The following is a 27,228-nucleotide window of genomic DNA, read 5'->3' as shown; positions in this document are numbered from 1 at the left end:
ACCCCGTTTGCGTACAGCTATTTTCGTCAGAGATATTTGTAATTTATATGCTCGTTTGATGAATGGACAGCTGCGCATCCATTGACACAATTACGGCCGATAACGGAGTATATATTTCAGTTTCTCGCTGCTGGGCTTACTCCGATAATCATTTATTCGAAACTATTCGCTTCGGCGAATACCTGTTCCAAAGGTACAGCTAGATCGGGATTCTAATATTCGAAAGTAGGTCAAAATTCTTGAAAGTTGGATATAATTTGAACTTGGTAGAACACGGTAGAGTAGCAAAATGAAATTCCATCGATTAAGTAGACATTTAGGAATTTACCGAGCTCGGAGATTACTGTAAAATTTCAAAATGTAAATTTTGAAAATTACGGGAAAATTACTTTTTTTAATTTCCCTGGTTCTCTCGTAAAACGAGTTCTGAAACGTCGAGTTCCCGACCGACCCCGTGACATTTTTCACGATCCTAGTTGTTTTGATCGACACTCGTTGGCAGCACGATGAAGTAAGGTAATGAAGCCATCAGCGAACGACAATCCGTCGCGGTTGATCGAATTTTCCCGGTCGAAGCGGGGTGTAAAAGCCAATTTTCCTGGCTGCAGATCGAGCGCTTTCATCGCGGGTGCAACGTTAACTTCGTTTGGGCTGATGCGCCTGAAACGTACGCAGCGTTACGTTGTTAGGCACTTGACGTGCCCGAGTAATTCCATATTTCCGAGGTAGCTGCGTCGCCGTCTCGCCCGCGGAAAATCGATGATTTAATAACGCCCTTGATTATTCGACAACTGGCTACCACCAACTCTCGTTTCAACTCTGTGAAATCCTTTCTGGGAAACCTTGTTAGATAAGTTCGTCCTCGACGTGTACCGTTATGTCAGGCCAGAGGATGCAGTACCTGCAATCTGCGGCCATCCAAGTGACTCGATTAGAGCTGCCAGGACCGAAGAAAAATCCCCGGAATACCGTATAGTACTCATTTAAACTTGTAGACACGCCCTCAACTTTTTCAACGCAGGTGAATCGTTAGTTAGTGATAATCGTTAATAAGTTAAATCACGATATCATCTTTGTCCGATTGAGAATAAAAGATACTTGGAAGCATCGATGAATGCAAAAGACCTGAGATAGCCGAAATTTGACCGATAGCAATACTTCGTCCCCTGTTACATTCAATAACGGCCAGCAAAGTAAAAACTGGTCGTCCAACGAGTGGCAAAGTCGCGATTGGCAAAGTTCTTAGCGGAAAGTTTGTCACCGCGTCCGGTTTCTCGGGCGGAATCCAGCAAAAATGTGTTCGAGGCGAGTCCGCGCAATTTCGAGGGACTGCCACTTTGTCAACGGCGAGAAAGGAGGGACGCTGGTCGAATAGATGAGACGAAAGAGAGGGAAGCCAGGACACGACGATGGGTCTGCGCACGGAATGCTTTGATATTTCGTTCCTCCTACCCCCTGGTTGGATATTAGACGATAAGCCGGGCGGAGGAGACGGCACGGGAGGGGTACGAGAGAGCCCTGGACGGAAAGACGGAGAGGAGCAACCATCGCGTGGCTCGGAGATTGAACTCAATCTAAACTTGCGACAAACTTCCCTCGTACTTGCCGCTATCTCTCATACTTCTGTCGAATCTCCTCCTAGAACCCTTAACCTTGTTCCGCTTTGACGGAGCAAGTAGCCCCGAAGGTGGCGTCGAGCGCGACCGGTTACGGTGTTGGTTAGAGATGGGATTCGGAATCGTGTTTAGATAGCATCGGTACATTGACGTTGGGAATTGATTCCCTTGTGTCGGACTACTGAATGGAACGATTACGTACAGTCTGAGAATTACGACTGCCCGATCGAGACGCACGATTGTCGATTGTAGATCAATGCGTGGCAATTATATCGCGGCGCTGAAGAGATCGACTCTGGCTTCGAATCGGATTTAACCTCGTTCGTCCCAGTGACGAAAAAGGTTGCGCACCACTGGACCAGTGGGTCGATAACCTGTCCAACGAAGCATGTCAATCGAAGCAAACACACCTCCATCAACGAGACGTCTTTGCTTCATAATTACTATTACAGGGTTTTTTCGTTCAAGGAACATCGCGTTACCGAAACACCGTCGACCAAGCAAAGACCTTGGTTGGTCGACCGTGGAGTCTTTTCACCAAGAATCTTCCAGGTTCCTCGAGGAATATCCTGGGAGTTCTGGTATCAACGGGTAGCGTTTTACTCGTTCCGTTCGTCGAGTCTGCGGGCGTTTAACCAGCCGGAACGGTGAACTGAATTTAGACAAGTCCAAAGGGGAGTCCAGGAAATAGATGTGAAAGGAGGGTAATGAAGGGTGAGAGGGGGTTGATGAACGAGAAAGAAGAAGATGAAGAAGAAGAAGAAAAGAAGAAGAAGTCGGCTTTCAGGACCTGGGGACGAAGTATGCAGCCTCTGTGCCAGACGCTAGGCGTTTCCTTAATTGCATTTTTATGCTCGCCCGGATTTCCGGTCCCCGGGAAAAAAAGACCCAGACAGAAGGACGACCAACGGGGAGAGAAGGAATAGGTCGGATGAAACAGGACGGCGAGAAGAGGGTTTATTATCCTGCTGGAAAAGGTTCACCGTTTCGCGGCTGCCCATTGGGGGAGGTATTCCCATTTAGACGGTCAAAAAAATTAATTTTTTCTAAAGACATTCTCGAAAAGATTTGCATATTTCTTTGATAAAGTAATATTTCTGCGTGAAAAGAGTACCGTGCCGTTGATTGTGTTCGAGAAAAGATTTCTGAAAAGGGTTGTTTTTCAACGTTCCGAAGTAGCAAACCCATCGGGACGAGCGAGAGCTGTCGCAGGAGCTCGATAACAGTTTCGAAAGACAAAGGAGGTTCGATGAGAGTGTAGGTACTAGAAGAGGAGGATTTCGAACGGAGAGGGGGAGGGGTCCGTGTAACAGCCGGAAATAAGTTGGAACTAGCTTGTAGCTCAGACCATTCGTTCCTTCTGTCCGAGCCCCTTTCACGGGTTCGGATTTATTGAAATTTTATGCGGTATCCCGATGAGGTCCAACTTGGAAGTTTTATCAACGGCTCTAGATGGCCGGACCTTATATTACCGAGGAGCAGCAGCGGGAGCGAGAGGAAGGGCACTTCGATTTCGCTCCACGTAGCCGATTTCTCCGTTTATTCCGTTCGCCAGCGGCTGTCGCGGAATATTTTGGCTAGCTGGGATAAAGAAAATTCGGAGTGGAAGACCATCGGGAGACCCGCTCATGTTTAAACGCAAAAGCATAAAAATATCCCGGAGAAAATGGCGGACGGTTACGGGGACGAATATAAATCGGAGATATATTCATCTTCGCTCGACGGATATTAGATCCGACATGACCACTCGCCGATCGAGACCTCTTTCACTTTTGTGCACGGGCTATTTCCAATAAAATTCTCAGTCGCGACGAGCACGGATCGAGCTTTGATCCTTCATCGTTGGAGTCGATTTCGCGCTCCGAATGCATCGAGCGTGGCGAAACTCGATAGCCGAAGGAAAGATTGGTTGGGCACGGATCTAAGAATCGTCGCCGCAGTCACGTCGGCCACTGCGGCTTCGCTCGTGGCCAAGAACGTGATCCGTTTAACGTCCTACGTAGAAACGAACGTCTACTCACCCTAGGTTATGGTTGTCCGTATTGTCTGACGCGTCCTCCGTGACGGAGTCCTGAGTGAGTGGACCTTGAGTGACGTCAACCCCCATGCTGCCCAGATCCAACGTGGCGTATGTTCTGCGTGCTTGTACCCTCGTGCCACCGCCTCCGCCTCCGCCGCCTCCTCCACCGCCAGTCACTTCGCCGCTTCTGCCTCCGCTGCCAACCAATTCCTGATACAGCTCATCGTACAGGGAACTGCCGTTTTCGTTGCTGTTCAACGCGTCGTCCAGGCGAGCCGGGTCTAAGTGGTAATTCGGGTTCTCGAACGAGAGCAGACCGTTCTCTGGAAAATTCGTCGAAAGATACGATTTAGCGTGTTTACCGACTGTTTATCACTATTTCGCAAAAGTACTTCAGAGTTAAAGTTACAGTAGAGACGCAAGCATAACTCAGTGGTAATCATAGTTAAGTGAAATTGGATGTAATACGCCCCTAACATTTCTGCTTCGGCACAACCCCTGGGAAAACGGTGTTCCGTCGAACGAAACGACCTGGCTACCGCGAACGTTTCTATTATACGGTGGTTCCAGAAATGACTATTTTTAAACAGAGCCACCATTTTCTTGAATTCAAATCGGTTCGTTCGATGGAGAAATTATCATAAGCCATAGAACTATTGTGACATGCGTGGTTCCGCGCGTGCTGCAAGACGTCGAGTAGGAGATCGTTAGATCGCGAGAAGCAGAGGTCAAGGTTGTCCGGTTGTAACGAGTGAGAATAGGTGTAATCAACGACGTCGATTGAAGCGTGAAACGGCGGTACCGACGGCCCTTTAGTCGTTTTTACGAGCGGCCGTAGAAAGGTTTGCGTTGTACAGAAAAAGGGTGACAAAATAACCTGGCCGGTCGATAAGTCTTGTCCGGCGTCTGTTCTTGGAAAATTGTGTAATTGGTTTTTCGATAACGAAAGCGTCGATGTTCTATAGAGCATACTGGGGGTACATAAAATAATAAGAACGCCTAAACCTTTAGAAAATTTTGCAACAAAGACGTTAAATAAAGAAGGAAATAAACCATGTTCCGCTGCAGCGCTCGAAAATCCTCGGGACAGGCTCTCCTCTCTTCCACGGGAGAGGATCGAAATGTTGACCGATCGATCGCAAGAGTTCGATAGTTTGATAGTTGAAAAGCGTAGAATGAAGTTCAAGCGCGTGACAGAGTACACCCAGATTATTTTATGTGCTCTACTCACTGATGCTCCTGAACAAGACGACAGTGGCTAGAAGAACGTTGTACAGAAACCGACAGAACGCATCCATGCTCGACGCGACGCGACGCGACGCCGGTCATATTGTTAAGAAATCTGTACCGATAATCGTGAAACGATGCCAAGAAGCTCCCGTGTACTTATCGACAAAGCTATCGGTATATACACGCGACGGATACACGCTCGTGTACATAGAGAAGAGCCCCGAGGAACGTGTGCATGTATGTGTACGGGTGCCTAAGTCGAATCTCCTTGGCCTCCTTTGTCCCTTCCTTCCTTCCTTCCTTCCTTCCTTTTCTTCTATCCTTGACACTCCTATCTCTTCTGCGTCTACCTATCTCGCCCCTGCTCCCAGTATTGATTCAACCGCGAGCTTTAAGCCCCGTGCTTCGAGAACTCGAGCTTCTTTCGGTCAAAGGGACGTAGACCGTGTTCCGTTCGATTCGTTCTCCCAAAAACGCGTTCCTAAACACGAGATGCGATTTTTATACGTTAAATTTCCCTTCCCAATAATTCCTTTTTGTCAATTAGCCGATCGAATTGCCCGGATGAAACTTGTTTCGCGCGTTCCTTTGATGCTTTCTTTGTTGGTTATTCGGCGTTTGCCGGAACCATCGTAACTATTTAACGAGGGGCATGACTTCGATTGTACTCCCGTCACGAACAAAAGGTTAATCAGTTTTCTCTCTTTCTTTCGCTCTCTCTCTCTCTCTTTCTCTGTCTAGTGCTTGGACGATCAAGAATCTATCCGGTCCTCTTTTTGCAATTCCGCTTTGACGTCGAACCAGCCGGAGTTTTCGCGATCGGAATTCCCCGTCGAACGATGCTCGTTTCCAGCGAGATACAAGAACGAAAGGACCTCGTTACTTTTTCCTACGGCTTGTGCACGTAATTATCCAGGAATTCGACGAAAGTTGGACGATTCAGGGGTAAGTTCGGATGAATCAGCAAAAGGGTAGCTCGACCCAAGGTGGACAAATTGGCTGCCGGCGTTGCTCGCTTGCGTGGTTCGTTATACTATCTAAGTAACCAAGGATTTTTTCAAAGAGCCAAATATATTTGCACGAGATGTAGATTTCTAAAAATCTGTCGGAAACAATTTTCCTATGTTCGTCCGTCTGGTTATTCATCGGGGCTGTGCGCGCATCCGATGGTCGGTAAAGTTTCCTTGGCAGTTTCGGCCGTAGTCGCGCGACTCCAGGATGTATCTTGTTACTGGGTTCGAAAGAAGCCCGAAGGTGCGGAGAAGAAGGGACCAGGGAGCTTGAAAGTTTCGACGCGGAGGAAGAGTCGGAACTTTACGATAGAGTTTACGCCGCTATCGTTGCCAAGAAAAGGCGAGGAAAAGTTGCGCGAAAAGAGGCGATTCGACGAATTCGCTCCGCGACGGTGAAACGCTCGTTAACGTTCCATTAATTTCGCGCTCTACGAGTGTGGCGGTAACCGGTCTCATTCGTCTACTTATTCATGCAGAAGTTACCGGAACAGTCAGGGAATCGTCGTGGCGGACGAACTTCTTCGAAGTTTAGTACAAACGCCAAGTAGCCGATAAGAGATGCCCAATATTCGTTCTTCGGAATATTTAAATATCGGCTACGCACACCTGTTCGTTCCAATTCTATGGAACGTTTAATATCTGTGTTCTTGGTTTCGCCGATAAAAGAATCTCCGTGATTCGGTTAATTCGAGAAAGGGTTCCGAGGGATGACTCAGCGGTAGGGTGGAGCGTCTGTGTGCGACAAATTGGCTGGCGACCGTCGTCTTGCCGCATGCTCGTTATAGGTATGACCGACTGGAGTGCAGTTGCAGCCGTAGTTGCAGCTGCTGCGGGCTGTTCGAACGAATCTCGTTATTTCGCGTGGAAGGAGCACTGCCGGTGAGTGGGAAGAGGAAAACTAAACGGAGAGCTTTACACTTTTAGCGCGCCTCTCGTGTTAGTTCCAGTGGATAAGGAGGAAGATAAAAGGGCATAAAACGCGGAACGTTATTCAAACGCTGCTGAACTCGTGCCACTGATTCTATCGGGGCTTTCAAATTCCGTTTCATTCGCTGCACCGCGGACGGACGAGGGAAATTATAATATACTTTAACTACGGTTAAACGCAATTTATTTAAATTCCAGACGGAAACTATTCGCTTTTACTGAGTGCTTCTCTCTCCCTTGCACCCTCGCGCTTGACATCGATAACAATTGTCTGCTTGCATTTTATATTTAATATTTTCTTTTTGTATAAACATAAACAAAATCGGTGGCTCAGAGTCCGAAGTAAAGAATAATTCTCAGGCTGGACAATAAGCGTCGCTAAAAGTTTCACAAAACTCGACCCCTGACGTTTCTTCTCGAGCCTGAGAATTTCAACCAGAGGGCGAGTGCATTTCGTTATTTCTCCAAGAAGTGTTTCGCGAAAATGTGAAGCTGCGGCCAAACAGCGGAGTTTCAAAGTTTGGACACGCTTTCGGCGTTAGAACCGGAAGCACGGGGACGAATAGAGAAGGAGAAGGGCGTGGGAAGAGCGAACGAGGAGGATAGAGGATAAGGGAGGGAGAGAACTCCGTCACCGCCCCTCGATGAGTCACCCTATCGATTCCTCGACCGAGTCTAGGTGAAGTCTAGGGGGTGAAGGGGAGTTTTACCACCGGCGAGCACCTCTCGCTTCGCTTCTTTTTTTTTCCTCTCTTTCTCTCTGCCAACGTCCTTACGTAAGTCCTTTCCACGGAATATTAACTTTCATGGGCGCGGAGCAACCTTCTCCGCCACGTTCCTTCGTTGCTCGGAATTGCGAGGGTCACGTATCTCATAAGTACTGAACGCGATTGGCCGACTCCGTGGAGTATTCTCGGGCCTGGAGAGCCACGGAAGGGGGCGACAGTCATTTTTTAACGGGACGACGCAATGCAAACCGACTTTTCTTCCGGGAGGGTCAACGACCAGCGTTAATTTAAACGTCGAAACCGTCAGGCCAGTTCCTAGTGCAAAAATTCGGGAACGAAACGAATTCCAGGCATTTGTTTAACGCTGGTACATTTGCAACGAGAACGCAAGAATTTTAATTTCGTTCTGGTTATACAGTTTCTCGACACTGCACGCAGAATAATATTTGTTTAGCCTCGCTATATCGAGTATACCAAGTTTCGTGTTTGACAATCCAAGGTAATAACGCTGAAATCTTTGGAGCCACGCACCATTCTTTTCGTTCACGGTTCACCGCGATAAGATTTCCACGAGAATTAAAGTGATTCTCGACACTGCGGAATTCAACGTTTATTCGAGCTCGGCGTCGCGATTATGCTCGGGGCGTGTGTCGATGCTCGCCTCCGCCACCCCAGCGTCCCTTAGACTCCCATAACGGCGGAGTTACGGTCTTTAAATGTCTCTCGCGTGGCGAACCATAGAGAATGGGGTGCGAAGAATCAAGTACCGTGTCTCGTTACGGGCGAAAAAAGGCTGGGGCAATTTCAAAAGCGATCGTTAAGTTTTACGGCTCTCCGAAAATGTTGGAAGCCGTTGCGAAAAGGTCAAGATTTTTTTCGGGTAATGGTGTCTGACGCTGCCATTTCCTACCCCCTGACGTTTCCTCGTGGATTTCCATCCCCCGTCGATCGTGCTCGCTGCTTTCTCGACTAACTGGGCCAAATGACCAAACGGTTTTTCCTAGAGATTGTTTCAAGGGAGCATTTCTGGAATTTTATGAAATTGAAACTGTTCGAGATATTGGTCTGGAAGCAAAGGACGCAAGGGAGTATTTTATACGGTTCGATGATTTCTATTACCCTATGCCACGACTTCGGTCCCCTCCGAACCATTTAACTCCTTCCATTAACATTTCTCTCTCAGGAAAAAGATAGGACTCGTTCCAGTTCCTCAAATATAGAAAAGGAAACGAACAAAGAAACTACGAGAACAGCGTGATTTCACCTTCGAAAGTTTTCTGTCCGATACGGCACCGATAAGGGGTCGAGCACGCGTCACGGTTTCCCAATCGGCAGGAGGACTTTATTGGTCCACCCTTGGTGACCGTTCGACGATATCGAGAAGTCGGATACCGCTGCACGGAAGTGGTCGATGTCGAGCCACGGGGGTGGAGAGGGCGATATGGCGCGGCTAATAGTGTTTAAGGGTTGCGTGCGGCGCCGTAGGTGAGCGGCGCCGGGACGTCTAAGCGCCAACGGGACGCGGCGTTTCCAAAGTGTGCGTCATTCGATCGCCGTGGCACGACTATGGCGGCATGACCGCGAAGGGGAGGGAAAAATAGGTGCAATCATCCTTCTGTGAAGCCAATCTACCTAACCATCGGGCTGTGCGTCCTCGGGAAACGCTATTGCGAGCGTCGAGCGGGAAAGAGCAGGAAGGCCAATTGCCCTCGAACGAGATTGTTCGTAGCCTGTTCGACGAAAATGAACGGGGAGAAAAGTGGACGGAAAAAACCGGAAGCTCTTGTTCCGCGATTTTTCTCTCCCCTCTGTTATCGCCACTCGTCGATCTGTCAATCACCACCGATCGGATCGTCGTTCAACGACGAAAGGGCGACGCGACGGTGCGGTCGAGATACGAGATGTCGTCAGGGGTGCTTCCGACTCGAAAATTTCTATTGAATTTTCCCATCCGAATTTCCATTCCATTAAGAAGATAAAATATAATTGCGTTACTGGCATCGCTTTAACCTCTGTGAACTTTCTTCAAAGAATTTTCCTCGTCGGTCTTTCTAGCGATAACAGGGGATTGATCGGCGATAATATTAAGAGGTTGACCTTACAACAAAACGAAAATACGCGTAAGCGAGCAGGCATCCGCCTTTTAACGACACCGTGGACGATAAAAATCAGTCGAGCTTCGTCGAGATCGGAACAAGACTCTCGTTGGGAGCGCGTCTGACCAAGCGCAGACCGTTTTCACTTAAACGTACGTGAGCCTGGCGCGGCAGTTAAAATCACCGTCGTTGGTTTATGGTTCGTGTAAAGTACCGACGTCCAATGAATATGAATAAGTGTTGTCGCGACACGCGGGCCCTATCTTGCCAGACGAGGTTAGGTTACTTCCTGTTACTTTTCCAGTATCCTTGCGGGTCTCCGCCGACTACTTTTCCCGATTGCTATTTGCTGATGCGTTAGCACGCGATGTAACGAAGAGTAAAAAGCCGTCTCGACCGGAGGACACTTTCATGAAACTCGCCTTAACGTACGATTTATTCTTTGCCCGCTGAGACGCGTAAACAAACCTTCCGAGTTACAGAGAAAGCCACGCTAAGGAAGGAGTATCTCGCAGGCATGAATCAGCGCTTAAATGGTTGACAAAAGTCACAAATCAAATGAAATCATGTATCTTATTTGTTAGACATTACTTCCTTTTTAAGGTTGAGTAAGAACTAAAGCACTTTCGTATAACGCACGCTATTTATTGTAGCGATAATATAAAATACGAAGGAGGATGTTCGAAACTAAGCGACCCGTACTGGCTACCTTATTTACTCGTACTGATTTCGGTCGCCCCTTTTACCGCTTTAATAAAAACAGCCCCTTTGTCCCAAGGCCTTGAAGTGGCAATCGTTGCATTCCAATATTACTTATCATAGGACCGTGAGTTTGTTGAAACAAAATTTCTTTCTGCTGGGTGAGCTTCGACCTGTGCTTGAGAATGATCCCGCAGAGCGTTTCGTTGGACAAATGCGAGTAGGAGGATGACCCGCGTTATCGCTAGTTTTCTATTCCATTTAGGGGAGGGATCGAGGCGTCGTGGGACCGACGGAAGAAGACTCGAAGGCTATCGGTCAACGAACGAGACATCGACAATATCTTTCTGCCAATCGAACCAGAGCGTGGCGTGTTTCGAGGACGGAGCCCTGGGACAGAGCTCGGAAGGGCCCTCGGGGAAGGAATTTCGGCGGCTGGGTATTCAATGGAAGGTCTCTCGCGTGGCCTCTGACAAAACGGGTCCCCCCGTGACGGCGACAGGTGCTTCGTCAACCGTTCGATTCAGGGGCAGTCGGTAAAAATAAACACGAGCACGCGACCGCGCACACATCGCTCAAAGGACGCCATTGGAGGGTGGAAAAAAAAAGGGCCACGGTGTACGTGGACGTGGAAGGCTAAAAACCTGCAACAAAACAGAAGTGACCGAGTATGGCAGAAAGCCATCCGTCGGCTCGAGCTATCGATCTGAACAGCTCCGCTCGCGTCCAACTCGTGTTTCGCGCGGATTCCACGTCATAGATAATTCCGTGCCACGAGTCGACATGGCGGCTCTTTGGCACACACCACTCGCGATACCGATGCTTGCAGTATGCTGGCTGGCCACGATTCGTTTGCGGAGAATCGTGTTTTAATTTTTCTAGTATCATCGAACTCCACGAGAAACACAATCGTCTCTTGACTTCGATACCGCGCTTCTCGCGTTGCGTTTGCTCACCCTCTTCTTTTTACGCAAATTGCGCGAAACATCCAAACGCTATTATCCGTAATTATGCAAATTTCGGTAGACGGACAGGGTAGACCGTAGGCATCAGCCGCGTTCAAGGTAACGGAGAAATCACCGCTGCATCCACGACCGAATCGGAGGAGCCGTTGGGGAAAAACAAGAGTAAAAGGTATTCTCGAATCCGGGACGAAGATAATCTAATTTGGCCGCGTCTTCTGGCCTGCTTCGTCCGACACCGCCATCTTGAAACCGTTCAAAGTGCCCCGTAGATGGCGAATCGATATTTCAAGGACGGCCCGCCATACGCAAAATAATTAACGACGGTCTGACTATAGCGGGTCGCTGAATGGCTCGAGAGGACGCGACGAGGGTAACACGGGAGAAAATTACGTAGACGTATCTCGTATCTCGAATTTTTCTTCGCCGAGATTTTACAGTCCGCGGCAAATAATTTATGCTTCCACCCTTTCACCATGAATTACACTCCCGGGAGCGGTAATTCGGGGTTTGTACAAACGGTAAAAGGTGAATCACAATTAGAGGACGGATGGACGACGAGGGAAACGAACGTTGTTCGATTTAGATACCGAGCTGATCGGATCCATCTTGATTAAAATAAAAAGAGGGAAACCCATAAATCTGCATTCGATTCGTGATTTTCGCGAAATTGCAAAACTAAGTACTAGTTCAAATTCAACAAAATTTCAATTGTATAAAAGTTTCAATTGTATAGAAACAAAGCGATAGGCTCATATAAATTTTCACGACTAGCATAGCAACCAACGTGTTAATAGGTCGGAGGTAAACAGTTGCTCAGTGAAGTAATGGAGCAGAATACGCTGACCACGAATAGAGTAAAACGATGATATAAATGGGAAAAATTTCGTAGCCGCGAAGATGATCATTAATTTTCATTTTTCCAGCAATACAATTAATCCGTCTCGCCCGTGCATCGGGGCTCAAATTGACCAACAAAACCGGCGAAAATGTTTGTAAAATTCATCCAATTACACGACGATTGGGGAAGTTTGTGACAGGTCGCGTAATTATCAAAAATGATTATACGCGCTAACGAGGAGATACACACTGCCGTCGTATGGCGCCAGCGTGCACTCGCTCGCGGGAAAGTTTAACATGCGCGCGCGCTGGAAGTAAAATTGCAGGGCGACGACTTCGCGTCTCGCGGAGAGGGGATCGTCCTCGTTAGATTCGCATTTAGATTAAACTCGCCGCCGCGGTAATAACCTAAGTTTGGTCATCATTTTTTACCTCCGCGACGGCCAAGCTATCCCTCTCGCTAGAAGCAGCTCCCTGTAATTCCGCGCGGCCCGATTCCGACCAACCAGGCTCGCCAACTTTTCTGGAATTCATTCAGAAAGTATGTCGAAGATTTCCTCCGGGGAATAGCAGCGTCGATCGAGGGAATCCGGTGGGTTTCAGGGGTTACGGAAGACTCGTATCCAGCGTATAGGTGGTCGAATAGGTTCATTCGCCGAATGAAATACCCGTGGAAAGTCTCGGTGATACGGATAGGCGATGAATCTCAACGCGATGCGGCTGCAGTTTTAATTCTACGTTCGAGTGTAGGGCTGTAAAGGGAGACTGGGACTCGACGGAAGAATTAGAAAACATCTAGTGTTGCGACCGACGCGTTAAATTAATCGTCTTACCCGTTAAATGCGATTTCGGTTATGATATTTGCGAAACTCGTTTCGAAAGTGTGCCGTAGATTTCCTCTAGGAATCGGCAGCGACGAAGAAGAGAAATCGGAGTGTGTCAGGGGACGCACGGATCTCGTATCACGTCGCACAGACGGTGGCGAACGACGAATGAAAACTCGTCGAATCGAAAAGCTTCGGTGATACGGAAGCCGATAATTGTCGACGCGATGCGGCTGCAATTTTAATTCCAGGTTCGATTTTTGGTTCGAGGAGGGACGCTACGTGCCTGTAACCCGATCACAGGGCTTCGCCGTTGCTCCGTGATCGCGGCACTCTATTTTCGGATTGTGCTCGGTTCGCAGCGTATCTCGTGTTGGCACATGTACTTAAGCGGCACGAGACCGAGCGGTTTTCCTACCAATAGCAAAGCCAGCACGGATGTTTCTGCTTTCGATCGCCGTTTTTCACCCGTGCCCTTGGCGCGCCGTAAATCAACTCGCCTTTAACTTTTCATGTACCAAAATCCTCCAGTACTTTGCCGTTGTCGCGCATTAAGCTGTGTGCGCGCGTCCTGCTCTTACGCTCCGCTTCGCTTCCCGTCTTTCCGAGTTATACTTCGTGCAAATAACGACCGTGTTTAACCTGCAGAATTTAGTTTCCCGTTCCAGTATATCCGGGATTTCGCGTATCGATGACAAAGACGCGGCGTTTCAATTACCCAAGGATCAAAGATAGTCTCAACTTTCCCACTCGAGTTTCCAAGGGAATACGGACCGTCGATAGTCAGACGCCTTTTGTTCCTAGTTCAATGCGCGCTGCATCTCCGCAGACGTTGAATGGAAAACGTACACAAACCTTACATTTTTTTTAATTGAACGTCTACCGTCGATTTCAACAGGGTTTCGAGTGCGCGTAAAAATTATTTCGCAATAAAACTTTATAACGAGTATCCGAACAAGAATTTTCTCGAGCAACGTTCACCTCCGTCGCGATTCCCTAAATTTTGTCGTGCCACGAACGCGTTCCGTGCCACCGCGTCTCGACGCTCTGCCATGTACCCTGGATCGCGGTCCCGTCTGACTTCTCACGTGCCTTAACCCCTTAACGCCCATCGAGCAGCACGTACGCGTCGTACGAGAGGCTTAGAAGCGTCTTTCGGTTTTACGGGGCCACGGTAAAACCGATATTGCACCGGTTCCTGGTAAAAATTTCACCAGGACCCATCGTCCCGGCTACTCCTCGCGGTCGGGAGAGCATCGAGCATCCCGACTAATCCTTTTAACTACGAGGTACAGACGTTTCCCGCGGCGTTACGTTTACGACACGCCTGGTTTTACGGACTGCTTCCCGTCGCTAGACGCGTACGTCGGTTCGATCCCCCGAGAATTTTCCTTCGCTATGTTCAATTTCGCAAAATAATTTCCGTCGTCCCCCGAAACTACGTCATCCCCCACACACGAGACGAGTCGTAAACCTTTGCGACAACGCGTTCCGCGCGTGTAGGCGGCTGTGTACAGGGACACCGCCACGGAGACACTAATCCCCGATCGTATAGATTATGTAAAGAGAGTGTAATAGACTCCGGAGCCGGTGGATTACAGGATTATAGCGAAATCGTGCGGTATCCGGTGCCGGAGTAAGAAACTACCCCCTGGATTACACCGCAGGAACGAGGCTTTGATTATCTCATACACGACACTTTAACGGCTCGCTATCGCGTATTAAAAGCTCCTTTTTGTCGCTCGGCTGGTTAATCGACGCGGTAAAAGGCACTGGCTTGCGCGCGGGCATGCGTACTTGTTGATTGGGTTCTGGACTCGACCGAGCCCTATCCTGATTTTCACGAAAACGGACGAACACATCGATCGCCAGGTCACCCACATATGGGTGTCAGTGCTTTTCACTGAAAACACAAAAAAAAGTAATTCATGAATATTGATGAGGTCACAAAAATAAATGCCACTCACCAATAGTCTAAAATAATATTCAATCCTGATAGAAATTTTCAAGAATATTTGTCTGCCAGCCAACGTGTCAAAGTTTGTCCGGAAAATATTCTCCAAAATCGAATCAATACTGAATCTGTAATTGGTCATCGTTTCCGAAGATAAAAATGAGTAAAGGCATTGTTTATGCGACCGCTGCGCAACGTCTTTGTTCGACTAAATTTTAAACCGCGTACGGTTTCCATTTCACTGAAAAATACGGACATGGAGGGAGTTTAACAAGGCGTCACGTTTCAATTTTCGTCGTTAGCCGACCTCCTTTGCCGCTTCCCGTAATCGAGAAGTTTCCTACGCGAAGAGAGACGCTCGGGCCAACTTTTCCCGAGGCGAATTCGAGCCGCGATAAATTGTACATGTTTACGTCAAATGCACGGTCTGCAAGGGGGCGGTTAAAAACGATGGCGAAACGTACATTTTACGCCATCCCAGAAGTTAGAACCCATCGCGCTGGCAGGATGCGAGCCGACGTTCCGCGTTTTTTTTTTTTTTTGGATACGGCTCGCGTTCGTCGATAACCTAAACGAGGGATGGGGAACTATTTAACTAACTATAACTATATCTTGCTTTCACACCGAAATAGGTCAATTATTTTTCTCACTCCCCTGATTTTGGAACAAAATCATCCCGACGTGTGTGGCACGTCTTTCTAGCGCGAGTGGTTAAATGCTGTTCATCGACGGTCGTACAAAATTTCAACCGCGAGACAATAGTAATCCATCGAAAAAATATTTTCGCCGCGGATCGTCGGCCGCGAATTCCCTGGCCGTGCCGCGGGAACAAGAGTCGATGTGAATTATGCGAGAAACGGATGGAACGGGAACGGTATTGCTCGCAACCCTTCCGCCGAGCAGACCCAGTTAGAAGGAGATTTCCCGAGGCGAGCAGAATTCGCCGGTGGAACTTCTCGCGAAATATTAGCGGCAATATCGCCGTTTCCGCGATATTAGTTGCTGACCGAGAATAGAGAGCGACGATAAAGCGATATAATACAGAGCGGGGCGTGCAGAGGCGGTCCAATTGAGCATAGGACGACTCCTAGCGCGATAATAAATTGAAAAAGCGCGGTGTTCGTTTTCTGTAACGTTGTTCGTGGTCGTAGCGAGCCGTTTATTGCTTTCGTTGAACATTGTCGACACCGTCAATTCTATTTTTCCCGAGGATAATAATCCTCCGTTTTATCGATACAATTAAATAATACCGTTCGCATAGATTTTCGATTACTTTTTTATTAAGAGTAGAAGGTAGAAGAACATCAATCAAAATACGACCTTTGAACGGGACGTTTCAGTTGCGTACGTAAAGTTTCGGCTCCCTGCTTTTACCAAGAATTCACACGGATTATCCAATAGAAATTCGCCTCGTTCTCTAGGCGTTTAATCTGGAGAGAATTGTCTGTTTTCGTTGCGAAACGAGAAAGCACGCATTAGAGGTGGAGCGAGGTGCGATGTGGACGGTATCGCTCGCAATCCATTCGCTGGAGGGATGAGGAGTGGCACGAGGGGGTATAAGGAGATTTCCCGAGGCGGGCAGGCTTCGGTGTTGGAAGTTTTCGCGAAATATTAACGGCAATAACAGTATTTCTCGCGATATTAGCTGCTAGTCGTTTAGTTCTTCCAGCTCGCAACCTTTTCTCGAGCTTTTTCATGGCTCCTCATTTCTCTCCGGCTCTCTTCGTTCCCGGTGAAATCCTCTTCCACGTCTTTTAATTGATCCACAGCTCTTCGCGTTGCCTTTTACCTTTAACGGTTCCGAGGGGGTTTCGGTGGGTTCGAACGATCGTGAAAAGCATCGAAATGTATCGCTGGCGAATCGCCAGTCGGGCCAGAAATTCTCTGGCGTTGGAGCGTTTCTCGCCATGGGCCAAAAGCCCCTTTATGATATTTCGTTAGACGATTTTGTTCGAGTGAAATTAAGTCAGGGTCGAACTCTCGTTTATAAGTTGAACGTCGAATATTAAAATACGTACATAAGAAATACGACCTGGCCCCATCGCGTCGTCATGGTATTATCGCTAGACCTGCTTTCTCACCTTGTAATCGACTTATGGACTTTTGTGTCTTTGGTCCAGGTCGAAAGGAAATTGCAGAGAAGGTTCGCTGGCTATCCGCCAGTTGTCCAATAAGAGCCAAAGAAAGCACGGTGTTTTCCGTGGCCAGTCACGAAACGACGTTTCGTTTCGATCGATCGATAGTTATGCGGCGTTGAAGGTTCACGCGGGTCTGTAGGCGGCTATAAACGCCGTTTCAGAAAACGTTCGCGCATAAAATACCAGCGCGGCTAGCGGGCCCGCTGGCTTTGCCTATGAAGCGTTTCTGGAGTGGAGCGTCGAAGAAAACGAGCGAGCGTGGTGTTTCCGTGTTAATTTGTGAAATATCTACCGCGAGTGCAGCAATTTTTAGCAGGAAAAAGCTCTGCGAAAGGTTGGTATTTAACGGAAATGAGCAGAACCGCTGGGCTTGCTCCCAGTGGAGTTCAGATTTGAAGCGGGAATTCTTAATCCGAGAAAGATCACGACCCGAGAACTTTGCAAATACTGCATGCTTTGAATATATTTAGGAATAAAGAGTTTCGTAGGGAAAGGTAGTTAAAAACGAGCTACGGCTTGCAGAAGCGAACGAGGTGGGTTGGTCCCGTGGAAACGTGGAGGCTCGTAAAACCAAAAGAACGTGTCGTTTCGCAAATTATCCGGAGTCTCGGGGCACAACACTTTTCGCCGTAGTCGTTTCTGGCGGCCAGCGTTCATAAATTCCGTCGCGATGCTAATCACGTCGGAATACATAAATACCTGAGCGGTAATCAGCGTGCACTTGTATCCCGGCCTGGTCTACGTGTTCCCGCCACCCAGGCGCGTAAGTCTCTCTTAACGCCGTTCGCAGCGTCGAGAAAAACGAACTTCTCACATTATGGAGAATTATGCGCGCGCCTGGAATTACGGTGTATCGGGCCGCGGGGTCATAAATAAAATATGAGCGATATGCAAATTGGGATCCAGCGCGCTCGTTAATTGATAGACCGGCTCGAAATTCGCGACTCGGAGCTCGCGTACCATGCGAAACTTGTTAGACTACCGCACCTTCCGCCGATAGTCGTGTCGCGAGACGCGCGCCATTAATCGCTCGCCGAGTTTCGGGCAAACGAGACGAGAAATCGCGTCGCAATTACACGGGAATCGTTGCCCGTTAATTTCGCGAATCCCGTGGCCGAAAAGACGTAAACGAACTGCGAGGAACACCGCGCGAGCGAGAAAATCCTCGGCAAATATTGGGTTATTCTACGAGTTTTCGCGTATTTAATTGCGCCAACTACTGCTTTCGGGGAAAACGGAATCGTGCCTGTCCATTACTCGCAGTTTCTACTTTTCCTTGTAAAGGAACACCAAGTAGAAACAGTCAGCCATGGTCAGACACGCGCCACGGTATACGACGTTTATTATTTCAAGAAATTCATTACTTCCTATTGTCCTGAAAAGGTCGAAGAAAAATCGGAACCACGCGGAATCTGTACAAAACGATCTGATACATCCACCACATTATGTGGAAGTAACGGTGCGAACGTCGAAAGGGTGAAAAATCGTTCCGCCGGAATCGGGAGAAGAACGAGCGTTAAGGATACAAAGAGAACAGTAAAAAAAAAAATCGGCGCGGTTAACGCGATCGCGGAGGGTAGGGAGAGAAAAAGCTGTTCGGTAACTGCACGCGTGCAAGGGTTGAAGGGTGAAAAAGCACGAGGACGGAGGTGGGGGATCGGTGCGCGGGGCGTTAACGTAACTACGAGGGTGGAATTACAAGGGGGTTAATCAACGTGCGCGCACACTGGCTTTGGCTTTCGAGTCCAAGGGTTGTAAATGCGCCCCCGCTAGTCCACCCCGTGGACTTTATGCTCGTCGAAAATAGAGAGAACTTTGAAGTAGCGGCGACGGATACGGAGAGAGAGTGAGAGAGAGAGAGAGAGAGAGGGGGGGACACACGCGCCTTAGAAGGGAGTCGGTGGAGAGAAAGAGAGACATAGATTTTACGAGGTGGACGCGCCACTTGTCTACGAGCTCGCGGCGTTCCTCGTAAATTTATCTCGAGATCTTTCTTTTTCCACCCCGCCATCCACCTGGTCGCTTCCACCCATTTCTTTTTTTATAATTTACTGCCAGCCGGTCGCGACACCGGGAATACTTATGCCTCATATTTCCTCATAGCGCGACGGTAACACGATTCTCTCCCTGGCTGTGGGAGCACTTGTGCAACAATTACTATAAAAACCGGATCAATTATAATCCAGCATTATTACTGCTTCGTCATCTAAGGCTTGGGTCAGTTTATGATCACTCTCGATTCCAAGACGCTAACCTGCTGATGGTGAATGTTTTAAGGAATCATTTCGCTAGACATTTACAAGGCTACTTTCGATGTAAAAATAAAACAGACTCGGTGTTTGCCAGGTAATATTTCACCCAGCAGTCTGGCTAACATCATCTATGATCTCGAACAGTTAGCGTACGGTGGCTTACTCGAATCCATAGAACAGCGACGACGATCAAGCAGGGTTAATCGTGAAGAAAAGCTGTTTTCACGGCGCCACGGTTGAAATATTGAAATATCACGGGGGCGGATCGCGCGGAACGTTGAACTACATTAATTCGTGCTAATTAATTACCGGCTGGCAGCGGCGCAGTTCTCCAGCTCTTACTGCGGCACCGTTGTACTTATCGGCGGTAATTAATTGCTTCGCTCGGCAATATCAAGCCGCGATGTAACTATTCGCCGGCACGGGTCGTGCCGGGTTATCGTATAAAATTTTCAATAATTAATTACCAACGCATTAATATAACTGATTGTTATTTGCCCCGCGTAATATGTAGCCCGGTCGACGGAGCCGCCTATCGACCGCGGACGCGCATATGCCGTTCAATCTTCAAAACTCGTTTTTAATTAGCCGCAACGACGGAACGCGATTGATGCTAATGACGTTGAGAATTCTTTTCACGGAAATTTAAAGCAGTTTAGTTATTGCTTGGTATAAACGAATTTGCTTTGATATTTTTTTTTTTTTTTTTTTTTACAGACAAAGGTCGTAGAGAAAAATAGATTCTCAAGACGCGAAAAGGATGCAGCGAACGTGAAAAGGGTTCGATGGGTCGTTCGAAACGTTTTCGGGGGCGATTCTTGGCTAATTCGAAATAACCCCCGCCTCCTCCCGCCAGTCGGATTACAAGACAGCGAGATTGGAAATGGGATCGTGCTCCGGCAGTAAAACCTTCTCCCCTTTTTTGAATAACTTATTGCTCCACTCCTACGGAATCGCAGGTGTCTCCGTGTCTCGAGATTTCTTGGTGAATTTATCGCGCAATTTCCGAGCGTTAAGGAAACCCCATGATCGACGTCGATCGTGTAATAGCGAACGTGCGTTTCGTGCGAGTAAAAATTTGTTCGATACGGGAAAGCTGAGAATTTAAAAATGGTAATGGAAATAGGAGAATACTCTGAAGTATTCATTGTCTTGCATACGATTTGGATAAATTTACGACAAATAGATATCATTTGTGCCCTTACAATTAACATGGCGAGATGCATCTCGAATTTGTTTTGGAATGATACCAGTGACGTCAAGTAAAGAGTTACTTGTAACGTAAATAATGTGGATTTAAGCAGCAGAGAATAAGGTGAGCGCGAATAAATTTATGGACTGAACCGATAGTTGGTCCTCGGCAATATCGATAAAACACAAAAATGGATAGCCTACGTAAACGTTACCATGAACGCAGACGCGACGTGGATTATTTACGTTTCGCGTCGGGAAGTTTCGTTGCGTGAAACGTGCCCCTTGAAATATGACGGAAGTCTCAGCGTCCGCGACCCCTTCCTCCATTTTTCGCATTTCCTTCCTCTGCAATTTAATATCCGCGAGCTGTCACGTGACAGCCGTCGCTTTGTCTCAAAGGCGTCGCCAGACGCGCAACTACGCGAATTTTCGCGAACTAGCGCCGGTTTCTCGCTTTTCTATCCGCGAGGCGTCGTTAGCGCGACCTGCGTTAATTCACAATACGACGTATTTTTATTTTCTTCGCTATTACATTGTGGCTTGCGCGTTTCCGTCTTTTGAGGGTTTTTCCTGGCTACGTGTTTTGTCTGGAATTTTTTTATTCTCAAACTTATTTCAAGCAGATCAAGACACAGTCTCTGTTCATTGCGTCAACGTACCAGTACAGTTTTTCAAAAAGGAATTAGAAAAAATATGTTGAAAGGTATTTCTCTTGAATCATTCAAAATATATCACTTGCATCGATCGATATATGTTCCCATTTCTAAACGCAAAGTCCTTTCTATCTAACGGCACGTTTAATTTCAGTAAACGTTCAGTGTACATAAAAGTGAAGTAATTATTAGTTTGGAGAAGTTGTCTGCCGTCTTTCAGGAAACGCAAACACACCCCCTGGCAGAATACGTCCACCACGATGTTAAATTAAATTTACTTTAAATGTGATTCATTCGCAGAATCTCTCGCAGTCATTTTTGCGAGCTGTAAATACACAGCTGCTCGCGAGAAACAATTAAACGTAGCGCGCAGATTAATATTTTACCGTTTTCGTTGTGTAAAAATGAGCGAACCGGAATGTATGGTCGCCGCTGTTCCGCGAAACATTCCCGGCGTCGCATAAAAATGAATCTATAAAAGAGAACGAACGATCATTTCCAATATCGACCGACAATAACGCGTCCCTCTGCGCGTAAATCCATTTACGAAAATTGTTAAAAGATACTTGGTAGGCGGATGGCTAGTCCCTTTTATGTGTAACAACCATCATAAGCCCGGCGGATCTCGTAAGTTCCAGTTACAAGGAGGGTTTAACGACGTCGCGGAATATCGTGCCGTGACGAAGGAAAAGTAACGCCTGAGAGAGGGGAGGATAAAAGTATAAAGACGTAAAGTGATACTGAGATGATAGAGACATTCGCGCGAGGAAAATGCACCGTAGCTCGTGAAAGCCTTCCGGATGGGATTTAAGAACAGAACCTACGTATGTTATTTGGACGAGTAAAAGACGCGCGAATGTTGCGTCGAGAAGAAAATCACGTCCAATGTACAAACGGAGACAACGATATCGTTGAATTCGCACCTTGCGCGTCGCCTAATTATTGGTCGAAGGGTTACCAGAGGTTGAGGATATCGATCAAAGCACTACACGATGTAATTAAACGGAAATCCATTGGAATAATTACGTAAGTGTAAACAGCTGCATACAAAGATCCAATCGCAAACGAGCTTATAAAATTCATTCTGAATTGCAACGTTTAATTATATATCACGCTTTTATATTTAATAGCGATTTAACAAATTCATCGGCTTACATTTAATTGTCGATCGTCGTTTCGATCCGCGTCGAAGAAAGTTACTTTCCAGCCACTTATTACGAGAGATCCAAAACGTTCATCGAAAGTTATTCAAGTTCGGCCGGATTATCATACCTTTAATTCGTAGCAATTCGGTCCCCGGGGCTATTAGATGAAGAGGAAAGAAATAATTGCCAGGATATCCTGGGCTGGCGACGCCAGCCAAGACGACGGAGAGGATTAAAAAAAAAAAGGAAGACGAAAAAGAAAACAGGTAGAGGACGAGAACCACTCGAGGACTTCGTGACTAATTAGGACAATGGCGGGACGCTCGGTGAGTAAGCAGGATTTTAATGGATGGGGCTTCCAATCATTAAGAAAAAGTGCTCTTTTATTTCACCCTAGCCATCTGCACCCGTTTCCTTGCTGTCGGGTCGATCGTCTAATCATCCGTCCTGGAATTCGACTCCATTCAAAGTCGCCCAAGATGATCTTCGAGTATCCATCCTCTTGCTGTGTTGTCGTCTAAATAAGCATGACGCAATAGGGGAGTATTATCGATGTTATAATTTCCAAACAAGGCAAGCGCCACAAGAGATGACTCGACGTTCGACGAAGTTTACTTTACGAACGGTTCGGCACGCGGTATTTCAAATGTCGCGGGAGCGAACCGCCACGCTAATGGAGGTAACGTGCTCGGATAAATTTGTTAAAGATACCGGCGCATTAAACTTCGCGTTCCAGCGTGCTGGAGTAAAGCACTTCGGCCTCGCCGGTATCGTTCCCCGCCATGAATAATTCAATAAAACGATAACCACGTTGCGTGTTAATTTACCGTCGAGTTTCTCCGCTAATAATTCACGCAGTTTATGATATATCGCTGACGTTTCGCGGCCGACGATTATGCACCGCGCGGTGGCCAGCCGTAATTTGCGCGCGAGAATATTTCGCGAGACCCCCACTGGTCGCAAGAAAATCTCCAGGTACGATTTCCCGTCGATGTCGACGTCGAGCTCGCTTGCCGAGGGCAGCGTCAATTTTCCAATAATTTCTCGTGCGCAGTTCGCGTAACAATCAACCATGGGTGTAGGTAATAGAGAAAATCAATTTTAAAGCCGCGCGTACCTACGTATGGCTGACCATGACTCGTTGTTTCTACTTCGGCCGGTACTTGCAAACCGTGCACCGTGCACGCGTTGATTTTACTACTAAAAATTTACTCGAGTATAAAACTAAACAGAGTTTCCCATCGTGCAAGTTTCATCGCACATTGAACGAAACAGTATGTTATTATAGTATTAGTATTCCTCAAGATTTCCGTTGCTGCGAAGACAATCCGTAGGATTTTCTTTCGACAACCCGGGTCGTTCACGAGAACTGCGTCGATTTTCAGGCGAAGGGTGCCAAAGGGTTCGTCGCGCGATCGAATTACGATAACGGGTACCTGCGCGTGTGACTCGCGTACCCGCTCGAACGCAATAATCCGCTCGTATCGGTTCCAGACTGGCAATCGCCTCGGCAGTGAGATCGAAAGGTCGAACATATAGGAAATAATGAAACGACCGAGAGATTTCCGTCGCGTACGTACACCGTTTGCACTCCATTCGCGTCGACGGCATACATATTATAATACGGAGCGCAACGCGGTTCAAGTTTCATTTATGTTAGCGGGAACTGAATTAGCAAAATAAAAGAAATATTACTTTGGCTAGTATGAGAAAATTCTTGGAATGCAAAGGGTTTAAAATACAACCTCGAGAGGTGACAATAGCGGCCACCCTCGGTTCTCGAGGCCTGGTTAGGTATAGTTGGCAAAACCAACACAGAGGTCTACTTAAATCAGTTTCGAGGTGTCTGTTCAGCAACACCCTCGTCGGGTACAAACCGCTAACTAGATTTTCCTTGGATAATAGCGGTCTGTTGGGTATAGGGTCGCATTTCTGCTTCCTGTCTAAAAAAAATTACTTCGAGCCAGCCACAAAGTATTGACCCTTTCCGAGAGATCGCCTTAAAAAAAAAAAAAAAAAAACAACTATCGACAGCGATATCATCGATAGAAAATTCCTACATCATTTTGGGACTCCAAGTTGGACGTAACCCCTTAATGTCACGTTTTCCAGCGAGCATTACTGGATTGTACCGTAAGGACAGTTTATAGTCAATATTTGTCACCGCGCGGATATAGTCAACCCTCCCTCGATACTTACTCCACCCTCCGAAAGGCAGCGTCGTAATTACACGACGTTATGGGGACATAAAGCGAAGAAGCAGAGACGAAGCAACACTCGCAAGCTCACCTATAAATGGCTTCGGACCGATGCGCTTTTCGTATTTACTGTTTCAGCCGATACTACGTCGCAGGATATACAGAGCGAGTCACGTGAAACAGAACGCGTATATATCTTTGTTAAGATCGACGATAGGAGATGGCGTCAAACAACGCAAAATGGTTTGTAGTCGTCTCAAGCGTCGAGTTTATTCCTTGTAGCGTACATAACGTTTACAAAGGAAACTTAATTAAAGTGATCCATTGATACCACTATACCTAACGAAACAGAAGAATTCCACATTTTCAAATTATCACTGCTGGATCATAAATTTCACCCCAAGGATCTGGGCCTTATATCTTTTTGGAATAATCAATCAAATTTTCAACTTTGACACAATCTCCGGTATTCTGCCTTGTTTTCGCGACTCACCCTGTATTTCACCCTGTGCCGCGTGTGTGTTCATATGGCACTCGTCCCACACGGCCCTCTGTCAACCGTGGCTATGCGACGCCCACAAGCAATGTTTACTGAAACATGGATAAAAGCTGCTCGACGAGCCGCGTCTCGCATTCTGTCATAATTCGCGCAATTGAAATCCAAAGGAATTAGCTATTCCTTCGTTAATTAATACCGTGGTCGATTAGTTGCGTTTTCCGTGGAAACGAATTCGCGGATCCGATTCAACGTCACGAACGCGTCGATGAATTTAGCATCGACCGTCCCGTCCTGTCGTTTTCGTTGAGTCGAGCAGAATGAAAAGGGCAACAGTGGGCGTCCCTGGATCGACGCCGTCAGCCGTTTAATTGCAGCCATTGTAAATATCCTTTTACAAGGGGTTCGCGGTTGAATTCTCTTCTTTTTACGATGTCCAACAAATTACAGGCGCAGCGTTGGGCTCGAGACGCGTTGGAATATTATTTAGCGAATAATATGTATTGTTTACACGATGGTAAAATAGAAACTTGCTTATGTAAGGCAAAAGTCTTGGTTGATAAGAGTAGCGCCTGGGTTAAGCCTAACAACGTTTAAGAAATGGTGTAAAGAGAAGATGTATTATACAGAGTTGGGAGATGGGAACGGAAGACATGTAAACTCCTCGGGGACACACAATAAAACACATACATACGTAGCAGAACGTATCGCGAACATGTAAGATACTGTGTAAAGCAGAAGGAAGAGTAATATCTGTTTTAATATCAAGCATCTATGAACTTTCCAGGCATTGTAACGATATACTGTGCCGCACACAAAAGGTATTTCCAACTTTGAGAGGAAGCGTTTATAGACGCGTGACTTTTTTTTCATCGTCGCGTTAGGTAAAACAAGTTTCCAAACTCTAACCAAATATTTCACGGAGCGTTTAAAAATCACTGAAACTTTTCGCCACCCCGATTTAAACCTTTACCGCGTAAAGGTCGCATAAAAATACTTTTCACGACGGCAACGAAAATTTCTCATGTAAAATACTGCCTCCCGGGCGTGGATGTTAGCAATTTACCATGAATTCTCGCAGAAAGAGCGTGGCTTCTTTCACTGGGTAACGCGGCTGCACCGGAGACGAGTTTATTCAATTCTCCGACGCTTATCGCGATTCGTAATAGGGGCTTTCTGTAAACGGTTGCCGTATAAAACGAACCGAGCATCAATGTTGCGACTCGAGCGACGCCGGGCCCGGATGTTCTCGTGGCGCTGGGATAAAATCATAATCCGACGAAACGGTAAAAACCGACCGTGAAGAAAACGCGAACGAATTCCTCCCGAGACGGGCGACCGTACAAAAATGTTTCCAAGCTTAATTCCAGCTTGTCGCTTACGCGGATCAGAAACGTTCTTATCCGCGGTTCAAGTTAGCGATAAGGAAGGAGCCCGAAGGAGTATGTTCCAGCATCTTCGCATCCTGCACCGTGCATGTTAATCGTAAATAGTCGTGTAAAAGGATATTTCACGATAGCGGAAAACTTTTCCTTGGCTTCTTGTACTTTCGGTTCAATTGTTCTCTTGTTCTTTCGGTTCCCGCCAGACGGGAAATAAGGCCAAGCGTGTTAACGTTATACCTGAAAGTTTTTAGTCCTTAGAAAACATCGTAGTTGGTACTCGCTACTGATTATACTGAACAAAGAAGCATTTACATATTTGAAAAATTGTTCCTGAAAAGCATAAGTCGCGCGGGAAGACCCTCTTAAATGTACCGTGTAATAAAGACTCGTTTTCGAGAGGGAACATCCTTCTCCTGTCGAAGAGAGACAATCGTCGGGTACATGCAAATTCTTTGTCGTCGGCGTCGGGGAGAAGTCGATTGAAAGTTTCAGTCGAGAACGATTCAGGGTCAGCGACAGACCCTTCCGATATGAACTTTCTCAGACACGGGGTAAAGTTTGTATTCTCGTTCAGAATGGAAGTTTCTCGCCAGGAGGACGAATGTTTCCGAGTGCGTATCGATGGAAACTTAGCGAGGGGATGTTCTTAATGGCGCAGATCGTTCTCCTAAATGGCTGACAGGCAGCTGTGACGTTGAAGAAAAGTAAAACGGCAACAAATGGCTACGTGCCAACGTTTGAACGGATCGAATGGCTTTTATAGCTACTTCGATTAACCTCTTAAGAAGTACTGGCACCAGATATTCTCGTCTAAATAAATTGAACTCGTGCAAACTGTAATAAAAGAAAAGATATCGT

At 47.1% G+C, this 27,228-nt stretch overlaps 1 protein-coding gene across 5 annotated transcripts in view; it reads right to left on the bottom strand.

Annotated features, from left to right (window-relative positions):
- Positions 1-27,228, bottom strand: part of LOC128887474 (protein Fe65 homolog) — a 132,749-nt gene that overhangs the window by 43,706 nt on the left and 61,815 nt on the right. For all 5 annotated transcript variants that reach the window (XM_054143416.1, XM_054143419.1, XM_054143418.1 and 2 more), the window contains one exon: positions 3,638-3,959. In XM_054143416.1, coding sequence (XP_053999391.1) covers positions 3,638-3,959 — 322 coding nt within the window. The remainder of the gene's footprint in view (positions 1-3,637; positions 3,960-27,228) is intronic.

This window comes from Hylaeus anthracinus, unplaced genomic scaffold (assembly GCF_026225885.1).
Source record: "Hylaeus anthracinus isolate JK02 unplaced genomic scaffold, UHH_iyHylAnth1.0_haploid 11989, whole genome shotgun sequence".
Taxonomy (NCBI): Eukaryota; Metazoa; Arthropoda; class Insecta; order Hymenoptera; family Colletidae; genus Hylaeus; species Hylaeus anthracinus.
This window is presented reverse-complemented; position numbering and strand designations above follow the sequence as displayed.